We start from the raw sequence: 12,370 nt of genomic DNA, 5'->3' as shown, positions 1-12,370 counted from the left end.
CGAATGTAGTGAAGTTCTGATAGAAATGAAAAGAGGGGACATATCCTGTAAGGTGCTTTTCCCAGTAACCCACCTAATCTGCCAGCCTTGTCCTTCACTTCCTTTACCAAGCATGGTGAGGAGTACAGAAGCCAACCAGGCCCAGGGGCTGGTCTGCTCAGAACCCAGGCCAAGAGGAAATGTGGGCACCCAGGTCTGTGAAGCAGGAGGAAACCCAATTCATGGGGTTGAAAGGGAGGAAGGCTGAAAATCTCTTCCCGCAGTTCCTGGTCCATGCTGGGACCCAGGAGATGCTAGCCATTGCTCTAAACTCTTTAAATTTTAGCTCTCCTAAGAGGTTAAAGCAGGTCTAAGTCAGGTGGCCATAGAGTATAGGGTTCTTTTGTTTTTGTTTTTGTTTTTTTAGAGACAGAGTCCTGTTCTGTCACCCAGGCTGGAGTGCAGCGGTGCGATCATAGCTCACTGCAGCTTTGAACTCCCGGGCTCTAGTGATCCTCCTACCTCAGCCTCCGGAGTAGCTGGGACTACAGGTATGCACCACCATGCCTGGCTGATTTTTAAATTTCTTGTAGAGGTGGGGTCTCCCTCTGTTGCCCAGGGTGGTCTCAAACTCCTGGCCTCAAGCCATCCTTCCATCTCAGCTTCCCAAAGTGCTGGGATTACTGGGTTGAGTCACGACACCCAACCAGGGTGCAGGGTTCTGTGAAAGGAAAAGGCAGACAGAATTTGGGGTATTTTTTTTCTTTCCAATAGAGAAGAAAAATCTCACTGAAAGAGGAAAGTGGGGTCTTGGCTAATCATAATCTCTTTGCATTTCCCCATCCCCACCCCTGGTTTAACATCAGCTGCCGCCCCCACTCGCCTTCATCCCAAGTGCTTTGTGCCCCCACCCCCATGACTCATACTCCTCAGATCCATCAGGGCCCAATTGTTCTCCAGGCCTCCGGTCCAAAGCTCTTGATGGATTTAGTAATTGGGGTAATTACGGTAATTTTACCTTAAAGACAGGCAGCTGCAGATTTTCTATTGGGGAGCCCCCTCCCTGGGCCTCCTGCCAGCCAGTGTACACGAACAATGACAAGTGGCTCCCACTCCCCTGCCCCAGAATGCAAAGTGGTTGGGGATGGGGGTGGGGAGTTCTCAATAGAAGGCATCTCCCACCCTCTCAGCAGCCCTGGGAGGAAGGCAGGGGACAGCAGCATGGGTTTGCCAGGAATCATTTTCCTTTCTACCACCCCAGCCTTGGAAAAACCAAGAAAAGGGGACGACCCCCTCCCCCAGCCCACCATCATTCCCTACAAGTCTGTGGATGAAGTCCCTTATGGATCCCTAAAAGCTTCAATTCCACATATCCTGTCATCTCCAGGTGTGAGGAGCAGGCAGGAATGATGGGTCCTTGGAGGTGGTGGCCCACACCTGCCCACAGCCAAGTACCAGGCAGCATCGTCCACCGTTCCTGGAGCAAGAGCCTGGGCTGCCCTGCCCCCAGCAGCAGACTATCACCCCTGTCCCAGTGCTCTCAGATGCCAAAGAGCCAAGAGCTAAGGAGGACTTGGGAGGTGGAGGACTTGGGAGGTGGGAGAAGCTTTCTAAGCTGAAATCAGCTTAGAAAGCTTCTCAGAGAGGAGCAACTTGAATTAGGCCTTGAAGAATGTATGAGTCTCCTTTGCCGTGCCTGGGGCAGTGAGTCCCAAGCCTGTCTCTGGAACAGATTAGCAGCACAGTCTCCTAAAGGAGGATTTGGGGGCTGCATTTGGGGGAGCTGAGGGTAAACCTAGGGCGGTCTCAGAATTCCCAGGCAGGGTGGCTTGATAGATTTAAATGTTTCCTGTCTTCCTAAATCTCTCAGGATCCATTTGCAGCCCCTGCCCACTCTGCCCCCTGCCCGCTTGCCTTCTCTCAATTCCAGCCACACCAGCTATGCAGAGTCCATCTCAGGGCCTAACATGCTGTTCCTTCTGCCTAGGATGCTCCCTTCCACCTCTCGTCCACTCACCTTTCAAGCCTCAGCTTGATATCACTGCCCCAGAAACCTCCTGGGAAACCCCAGACCCAGTCCAGCCACCACCCCCCAACCCTATGTGTTTGTGGCTTCCTGTCCTTCTTCATCTCATTTACCGTATTGTGACTATAGAAAAATGTGTGTGATGACTGATTTCTTTTTCCACCCAAGTGCAAACTCCAAAAGGAAGGTCTGTGTGGTGTTGAGTCAATGTTCCACTCCCAGTGCCTAACTCTCAATGGACGTTTTTGTTGATTGCATATTGAAACTTTTCAACAGGCAGAAACTGGAGTGGTGGGAATGCGTTCTAAGAAAAGGGGCCAATGTATGCAGAGGCTCTGATGCAGGAGCAGACAGAGTAAGTTCAAAGGACATTGGGGCCAAAAAGGGAGGGGAGGGGCAACAAGGAGACAGGCAGAATAGCTGGGAGGGGCTCTCTCTGCTTCATGGGAGTTAGGGCTGGGCTTTTGGGTGGCCCCTGCTAGTGATGGGGGACCTTGGTGAGTGTGAATCCCCTGCAAAGGTGTCTCCTGGAGACACTGTGCCTTGGAGCAAAGGGATGCTTGAGTTGGGGAGCTAGGGGCTGGGAGAAGGGCTGAGGAATCAAAGGTCAGATAAGGGACATGGTACCCTACATTAGCCCCATGGGTTTGTAGAAATTACTGAGAATGTAACTCTAGTTAATTGAATTTCCAAATAAGTGAAGTAATACTGTCGACCCAATCCAGATCTCTCAAGCTTGTGACTTCAGTGTGCTCCAACAAGTTCCGCGGATGGAGTCTTCCCTCCAACACACACAGGCTGGACGTTCAGGGGAATGACCACCCAAAGCAGCCTTGAGCAGTAACTGACCATAGTGGGGGCTTTTTTTTTTTTTTTTTGACAGGATCTCGCTCTGTCACCCAGGCTGGAGTACAGTGACGTGATCATGGCTCACTGCAACCACTGCAACCTTGACCTCCTGGACTCAAGTGATCCTCCCACCTCAGCCTCCTGAGTAACAGGGACCACAGGCATGTACCACCACATCCAGCTAAACATTAAATGTTTTAATGTTTTAAATGTTTTTAAACTGTAGAGACGGGGTCTTCTACGTTGCCCTGGCTGGTCTTGAACTCCTGGACTCATGCGATCCTCTTGCCTCGGTCTCCCAAAGTGCTAGGATTACAGGTGTGAGCCACTGTTCCCAGCCCAGAGCGGGCTTTTCAATACTCCTGCTTCCTTGCTTCCCAGGGGTAACCAACCCTGAGAAGTTTCTCCATGGTCTCCCTGGGTTCCCCAGTAGGACTGAGCTCCAGTCACCCACACAGCAACTGGTGCGATGCGGTAGCTGGTGTGACACCGTAGCTGGTGTGATGCAGTAGCTGGTGTGATGACGTGCTGCTTATTGGTGCCTTCCCTTCCCTGTCTCATGTCCCCACTCCCCTGCTGCTGTTTCCTTCGCCTCCCACATAAATGACTTTCACTGGAGTCCTTGTCTCACTGCCTGCTTCTGGGGACCCACACGGAGACGCTGCCAAGCCAGGGGATGCCCGCAGGGCACTCTAGGGACTTCCTAATGGAACATCCAAGGCCTGGGCTCTACTCCTACCTTGGCCACTACAGGCAGAGCACCCCTCTGTGGGGTCCACATGTGCCAATTGGCCTCACTGTGGTCTTTGTGGCACTAGGCCTTTGCGACACTAGGCCAGACTGGTGCTCCCTGTGTCCTGGGGCTACCTGCAGTTGTTGGGGACAGGCCACTTCGGGCCACCAGGAGGCATGACCAGTGTGACATGGGAGAATCACTGAATGGCCAGGGAGGGCTCAGCCCTGTCCTCCAGCACGGGGGAAGTGGAGGGCATTCGTAGTTGCGGAATTTGTCAATTTGTCCTGCTTCTCACCTCCCTCCTTGGGAGTCCCATTTCTCCACCTCGCCCACCTCCCACAGGGGCCAATGAATGGCCCGGATCCTCCTAGGATTGGACCCCAAAGGCCCCGCCCACACATCTGGCCTGCCAATCACTGCCTCCGTTGAAGATGGGTACAAAGGGAGGGGTCTGGGTGGAAACAGAGAGAGAGAGAGAGAGAGAGAGAAAGAAAGAAAAGAAAAAGGAAAGAAAGAGAAAAAGAAAGAAAGAAGGAAAGAAAGAAAGAAAGAAAACAAAGAAAGAAAGAAAAAGAAAGAAAGAAAGAAAGAAAAAAAGAAAGAAAGAAAGAAAAGAAAGAAAGAAAGACTAAAGAGAGCTCCTGGGGAACCTGATTCAGCTCCTGGGGAACCTGATTCATCCCTTAGCCCAGGCTGTCCCGACAGTCCCTCTGACCTGCACACAACGAAAGCATCGACAAGGGCTTTGGCCAAGATCTTTCTGTTCCTTTTATCTGCAGAACTCCTCTCCCAGCTCATCCCGTGGCTGGCCCCTTCTCATCATTTTGGTGTCAGTTCAAGGGTCGCCTCCTCAGAGAGGTCACATCTGCCCCACTCCAGCACCCATGGCTCCTGTCCATGCTGATGGCTTTCTATTGCCAGAACCTGGGACTCTCTGCCTAGGGTCTTCCTCTGGCAGAGGAGGGTGCTAAGCCTGCCTGGGGGACCAGGTAGAAATGCCAGGGGCAAACGCCCTGGGAGTAGCCCTCCATCAGTAAGTGGTGGGGGTTGGTGGTTATCACTCTCTCTTCTTTACTCCTCGGTTGGCACGTGTCAGCGGCATATTCTACACGGCTTCCCAGGAACTCCTGCAGCGTGGAGTCCCAGTTGGCCGAAGCCGTAACCTGCTCTTTAGCACACCTTCACTGGCTTCTCCCCTCCCCACCTCACTTCCCCATTCCTCCACTGCGTCTTTCTGGGATCACCTCCCAAATAAGCACCTGGCCCTCTGGTTCCTGGTTCAGGTTCTGATTCTGAGGGCACTCAATCTAAGACCCTTCCCTAGCCTCTCAAAGCAAAGATTTGCCCACATTCCCCACGTCCTCTCTCCTTTCTGTTTTACTTTTCTCAGCAGAATTGTATTACAATATAAAATATTTTCATTTCTAGGTTAGTATATCTCTCGCTCACTAGTCTGTGAGCTCCACAAGGGCTGGGACCTTCCTTGATTTGCTCATCACTGTGGCCCCAGCCTAGCCCAATGCCAGGCACACAGTAGGTGCTTGATATAATTGTTGCGTGACTGTAGGTTTCCTCATTTCATCCTCATCATCCTCTTTGGTGACGTAGAAAGAGCAAACTGAATCTCTAGGAGTGTAGAGATTCAGTTTGCAAATTACCTGCAAATTTTGGTGTGGGCAAATTACCTGCAGCCCCATAGCAATAAATGCAGCCTCTCCCAGGAAAGCACACACCTGAGGGCCAGGTGAGAGTCCGCCTCTGCTGAGGCTCATTTCCACCCTTTGTCCAAGGAAACTCTCCTGGTTGAAGACATCTTTACAAATTCCATCCTCCTTCCTCTCAGAAGATGGAGGCAGCTAGGAGCTTGCATTAGCTTGCTAAGACTCCTATAACAAACACCACAGGGTGGCTTAAACAACAGAAGTCTATTTTCTCACAGTTCTGAGGTAGGAAACCCAAGATCAAGGTGCCAGAAAATGTGGGTTTTGGTGAGGCTTCTCCTGGCTCGCAGACAGTTGCTGCCTCACTGTGTCCTCGCACCGCTGTCCTCTGTGCTCTCATGGGGAGAGAGAGGGAGCTCTGGTGTCTCTTCCTCTTCTTGTGAAGACACCAGCCCTATTGGATGAGGGTGCTACCCTTAGGACCTCATTTTACCTTCATTACTTCTTTAAAGGCCTTATCACCAAACACAGTCACCTTGAGAATTAGGGATTCAACATATGAATTTTGGGAGGACACAATTCCATTCACAACAGAGCTCCTTAAGAGAAACATGATGCCAGCCCACGCTGGCCCAGACTGCAAAGAGCCCGGAGGAGCTGGGCACCCACTGTGAGCTATGCTAATATAGCTAACCCGGCAGTGGAGCTGGTGCAGGATCATCAATCATGACGATGCCACAGAGTAGAAAAAGATGAGCCCTCAGATAGCACCGAAGATGAATGGAGAAACTGACGTGATTAAACTGGGATCCTCTGCTGGTGGCTGACAGCCCACTCTGAGTGCAAAGTTAGTACAGCAGGGCTTGGGCTCTCAGCACTCACAGAGGCACCTGCCTCACCTCCTGCCAAGGGTAAAGGATTTTCCCTTCAACCACGCTGCATCCTGTCATCCCGACCCTGGGAATGAGTGAATGAGGTGTGCCAGGGGACCAGCACAGGTGCTGGGAAGCACAGGAGGATAATACCATTAGTCACTATTTTAGGCTGTTTGGCCTTTGTTAATAATTAATAATAATAATGAGAGCACTGGCTGAGCACTTGCTATAAGTACTTCAGATGCATTTTCTCATTTTCGTATATGAACCTAGGGAAGTGAGAGTTAAATAAGGTGATGAGGGCAACAGCTTCCAGAGCAAAAAAGGGACAGAGAGGGATTCATCCATTCATTCATTCATTCATTCATTCATTTATCCAGCCAATTTTTATTGAACACCTACTAGTACCATTATATCCACATCATATCCACCATATCCATAGAAGTGAGAAAAGCCCACATAGTCTCTGCCTTCATGGGGCTACATCCTAGTCAGGGAGACAAACAATAAAAAACTGACTCAGTAAGATAATTTAGGGTAGTAATAAATGCTAGGAAGAAAATTAATTAAGATGATTCCAGAGAGAGTGACAGAAGAAGCAACTTCAGATAGGGTGGTCAGAGACGGCCTCTGAAAGGAAGGGACATCTGAGCTGAGATCCGAAGGTGAAAGGAGCTGGCCATGGAAGTAGCTGGGGGAAGAGTGTTGTGGACAGAGAGAACAGCAGGTGCAAAAGCCCAAAGCAGGAATGAACTTGGGATGTCTGAGGAGCTGGAAGGAGGCTCATGTGACTGGGTCTGCAAAGTAAGGTGGGGGGGAGTATGAGTGAAGTGGTGTCACAGACATAGGGCTTCATAGGCCAGGGTAAAGAGTTGGGATATTTGTTTAATGGGATCCCTCTGGAAGGTTTTCAGCAGGAGGGCTTTCAGTAAGATTGAATTTATATTTTTAAAGGCCCACAGTGGCTGCTGTATATGAATAGAGAGGAAAGCAAGAAGGGAGAGCAGTTAAGAGGCATGGAGGCCATCAAGGCCTTGCACCATCTGGTGTCAAGATGTAAACTCTTAACTATTTTAGACTATCATCATTCTCATCAGTCACCACCACCACCACCATCATCACCACCACCACCACCACCACCACCACCATCATTATCATCACCAGCACCACCAACACCACCATCATAATCATCATCACCATCATCACCACCACCACCACCACCATCATTATCATCACCAGCACCACCACACCACCATCACAATCATTATAATTACCATCATCAACACCACAACTAACATCATCATCATTTCCAACACCACCACCACCATCATCACCACTACCATCACCATCATCAATGCCACCACCACCACCATCATGATCACTATTATCCAAGGAATCGAGATGATAGTGGTTTGGATTAGGATGGTAGTAGGAACAAAGGAGTGAAGTGGATGGATTGGAGTATATTTTGGAGGGAGGTCCAAAAGGCTTGTAGGTAGACCATGGGAGGTAGAGAGGACATTGGCGAACAGAAGCAGCAACTCTGGCTGAATCCCTTGGTATCTCCCCAACTTGAATAATTTGTCCAATTTTCCTACTACTGTTCTTGACTCTTCTTGCTGTCACCTATCAGGCACTTGATCTTGCTTCAGGAAATCATGGTATGACTGAAAAAGCCCTGGATTTGGAATCAGGCATCCAAGTTTCTCACCCTATGTGTGTCTTTGAATCCATGGTTTAACTTGTCTGAAACTCAGTTTCTTCATCTGTAAAGTGGAACTATGGTAACACTTACCTCATAGGATTGTGGGGCTAGTGCTGGGCTAAATTCATGCTTCATTACATCTTGGTTCTTCAGATGGGGCTGCTAGGGAAACTGAGGCCGCTCAGAGGTCCTTAACCAGCTACAAGCTTCAAATGCTCTATTGAGGAATTCCAGGACAAATGTCAATCCCTCCTTACTAGGTCTCCTTGGTTTAAGAGAAATACCTTATCTCATTCTGAGATTATTTGTATTGTGGGATGAGGGGGGAAGAAGGGACATTGAGGAAGTGACCATTACCAAAACACTTTTAAATATGGGTATTTATGGCAAAACAGTTCATATTTATGATCTAAAATAGTAGAGCTTGCATCTTGACACCAGACTAACCTGTCACTTATCAGCCATGCAGACAAGTAATGTTAACTTTTTAAGCCTTGGTTTTTCCTCTCCTATAAAAAGGGAATAATAATGTGTCACATAGGGTTGTTGTGAGAATCAAAGGAATTAATATCTGTAAAATGCCTGGTGCATAGTAACTGCTTAGTGACAGCTGCCATCATCACCATCATTGCCCCAACTAAGACACTGGATTATTGTGAGGATTAAACTTGTCAAGCTCTTGGCATCATCACCATCATCAGCAGCAATAGCAGTAGCATCACTGTCATCATCACCATCAGCATCATCGTTATTATCACCATGATCGCCATCACCATCATTACCATTATTACCCTCACCATCATCATCATTACCATCAGCATCATCACCATTATCACCATCATCACCATCAGCAGCATCACCATCATCATAACCATCAAAACCATCAGCAGGATCACCAGCAGCAGCAGCAGCATCACCATCATAATCACCATCATCATCACCATCAGCAGCAACACCATCACCACCATCAGCAGCATCACCATCATCATCACCACCATCACTATCGGCAGCATCACCATCACCACCATTAGTGGCATCACCATCATCATCACCACCGTTACCATCAGCAGCATCACCATCATTATCCCCACCATCATCACCATCAGCAGCATCACCATCATCACCATCAGCAGCATCACCATCACCACCATCAGCAGCATCACCATCATCATCATGATTACCATCACCACCACCACCACAGCAGCATCAGCATTGGCATCACCATGATCACCATCATCATCAGCATCAGTATCTCACCATCATTGCCTCACAGGGTGAAGCAGGTGCTGTTGGATGCCCACCCATATCCCTTCAGCACTTGCCATCTGTGTATAGTGGCCAATGTCTAGTTGCCAGTATCTGTATCTCTTCTTGAGGGCTTTCTCTGAGTATTGGAGCACACTGTGCCTGCACTCTGGCAGGCGGAAGTACCAGGAAACAAATACCTATACTCCTCAGGAGCAGCCCTCAACCAATGACTCACAGGAGTTGAATAAACATACTGGCTCCCTTGCCCCTTGGGTAGGGTGACTCTGAAGGACATCTTCCATACTGTTTCTCAGAGTTCTCCAGTGGAATTAAGCTCGAGATGCCCCCAGTGGTAGCTTGCTTGTGATCGTGCACCCTTTTATAGACTGCCTCCCCCTCTTTCTCTCATATCCCCACTCTCTTGCATTTCTTAGGACCACTATTTGCACTTGAATCTTTGCCTCACATTTTGCTTCTGGAGGAACCCAAACCGAAGACACTGGATTATTGTGAAGATTAAATGTGTGAACCTCTTGGCACATATTAAATGCTCAGTAAACTCATTGTTAAGTGAACAAATAAGCAAAGCCTCACCTGGCCTGAGGATACAGACCCAGGGCAGAGGAGAAGAGGAAGGGTGAGACCCGGGACTGTAGGAGATGAGAGGATTCCCAGAGAGGCTGTCCCTGCAATGCCCCCACCCTTCAGCAATGGGTGTCATTACTCCATGCCTCCCCATTCTGAGTTCTCTTCCTGCCCACCCCCCCCGCCCCCGGTGGTTGTGGGTTCAAGGCGCGGCTGGACCACATGGGCCAGAGCCCTTTGAGCAGCTCAGCAAGATGCTCTTGTCACCAAGCTCCCATGTCAACTCGCTGGAAGGACAACACCTACCGAGCACTGGACTGGAGAGACAAACAGGCAAAGTAAACGTGACATTGAACTTGTTCTGCCTTTAATGTTTAAACAATTACATTTACATATTATATTACAAAATGACAAGATTGTACAAATCAACATGTAAAGCATGAGAGCTGTGAAGCGAAGTCTTCCTCTGTCCAGTTCTCCCGGGGCTGATCATGGCTACAATGTTGGCTTCCTGTCCCTGAGGCCCTAGCCCCTCATCCTGCAAGGATTCTGAGAGGGCAAGGGGCTTGTCCAAGGTCACAGAGCTCTCCTGGTTTTGTCTCTGGTGCTGCTGCTACTACATATTGTAGGGCCACTTTCAAAACAACTTTGCCTGGGGGGCACCTCTTGATAAAGGTGCTGCATTTTTAATTTTCCTCCAGTCTGGAAGCCATGGACAGAAGCCCATGGAGATCCAAGTGCTCCAAGTGGTGGTGTCATACAGCAAGCTTGGTGTAGGAAGCAACTCTCTGGAGGGCTGGGGGGTGGAGGGGAGTGAGGGCTTTGTGTGCATGGTTAAAACATGAGAGCTGTGAAGCGAAGTTCTTCCTCTGTCCAGTTCTCCCAGGGCTGATCATGGCTACAGCGTTGGCCTCCCCTCCCTGAGGCCCTAGCTCCTCATCCCCTCTGAGTGGAGAGAGCACCAGCTCTGAGTCTATTTCTGAAGGGTCTGAGAGGCATTTCAGAGAAGGATGCCTTGGAAGAAAACTCAGGCCTTCCCCTGAAATAGCTTGGTTCTCATGCTGGGTACATGGACACAGAGCCAGGAGGGGAGAGGATGAGGCATCCAGGCTGCTCCTGAGACTCGCAGGGTTTAGGTGGGGCTCTGTTTAAGGATCCACTCGCCATGCGGGTTGGCACGGTACAGATCTAAGAGGTAGGCATCTGGGTCCAGGCGATGCTCATCTGTGGGAAGAAGGGGTGAAGGAGGTTGAGTGGGAGGCTGTGGGAGATGCTGTTCCCCTGCACAGGGCCCTTCATCAGGCGGTGCACTGTCCCCCGGCTGTGTGCGTCTTGACTGCTACAGCTTACAGCTACCTCTTTTGCTGGAGAATTGAGCTCCACTGAGGGAAGATGCCTTGCCAGAAAAGTGACACCCCCTTTCCCCGGGGGTGGGTCGATGACACCCCCTTTCCCCAGGGAGGGTCAATGACTGACGGACACAGACGTTTTCCACGGTCGATGACTGACGGACACAGATGTACCAAAGACCAGTGTCCTTGCCTCAAAATGCAACAACTCTGATGTGATTTGTACTCTAGAGCCCCCTAGTGGATCAGGCCAAGCTCCAGGATGCGAACACTCCTGGCCCCTGCCCCTTCCCTATCCTCCTTCACTCCGTCCCTTGGAACCTTTTCCTGAGGGGTACCCCCTCAATGCATCATGTACTACTGAAGCCATGTCTTAGCTTCTGCTTCTTGGCCAGTGGCCCTCAAAGTGTGGCCCCTCGACCAACAGCATCCGCAACTCCTGGGAACTCATCAGAAACACACATTCTTAGGCCCGGCCATCTGTGTCTTAGCCCTCCAGGTGATCCTGGTAAAGTCTGAGGATCATTGCTCTAGAGGACGCAAAGGGAAACAGCTGCCTATCCTTGGTTCCCACAGAGCCAGGGACCTCCCAGAGCTGGATATGTGTTTGCAGAATTCCTTAAGGACTCCTTGGCCCCTAGGCCCGGGATGAGGTCCATCCCAGCTAGGGTGTCCCAGAGGCGTTGGTTTCACTGGTGCTACTGCAAACCTTCACACTAAACAAATCTTCTGTCCCTCTCTGCAAGCCTGAGGCAGCTCTAGGCAAAATCCAAATTCCAGGATAGGCTCCTAAGACTTGCACAGGCTAACCTTTAACCTTACAGCAGGACTCCACCTGGTTTCATTGAAGACAGAGACCTGAGGGGAGGGCTCATCTGCAGGCCTACTCTGGCCTCCCCGAGAAGGGCCCAGTGAGCCTTTGAGGTCGAAGAATTCCCAGGGACCCGGGCTCTGTTCCCGTTTCCCACAGTGGAACTTACTGATATTCCCTCCAACTTCATAGAGGAGGATGTTGGCTGACTCCATGGACCTGTGGCTGTAAAACAGAGAGAGAGAGAAAAAAACTACTGCCTTTTTCTTCTGGAAACAGCAAGACCAACAACTGTGCATGGCCCCCAGGCCTGGAAAGGGCAGTCCTCACTGATTTTTGGTCCCATGGGGGAGAAGCATAAGGATCCTCCTGAGAGAGCTGGAGCCAGTGACAGAGTCCAGCATCCAGGGGCTGGGGAGAGGTAGCTGGAGGGCACGTGGTGAGGCTCAGCCAAGGGTGCACCCCGCTGTGAGGACTCTTCCTTCCGGGCATCAGAATGGAGACTGCGAGGGCAAGGGAATGAGTGGTGACAGATGGGGACAGGAG

At 50.2% G+C, this 12,370-nt stretch overlaps 1 protein-coding gene across 1 annotated transcript in view; it reads right to left on the bottom strand.

Annotated features, from left to right (window-relative positions):
* Positions 1-10,009: 10,009 nt before the first annotated feature.
* Positions 10,010-12,370, bottom strand: part of ARHGAP40 (Rho GTPase activating protein 40) — a 51,627-nt gene continuing 49,266 nt past the window's right edge. The window contains exons 14-15 of the mRNA XM_054467830.1: positions 11,994-12,049; positions 10,010-10,888 (exon numbers count right to left, since the gene is read on the bottom strand). Of these exons, the coding sequence (XP_054323805.1) occupies positions 10,797-10,888; positions 11,994-12,049 (148 nt within the window). The 3' untranslated portion in view covers positions 10,010-10,796. The remainder of the gene's footprint in view (positions 10,889-11,993; positions 12,050-12,370) is intronic.

Source organism: Pongo pygmaeus, chromosome 21, assembly GCF_028885625.2.
Source record: "Pongo pygmaeus isolate AG05252 chromosome 21, NHGRI_mPonPyg2-v2.0_pri, whole genome shotgun sequence".
NCBI classification, from domain to species: domain Eukaryota; kingdom Metazoa; phylum Chordata; class Mammalia; order Primates; family Hominidae; genus Pongo; species Pongo pygmaeus.
Note: the sequence above shows the minus strand (reverse complement) of the source record. Positions and strands in the feature narration are given on the sequence as shown.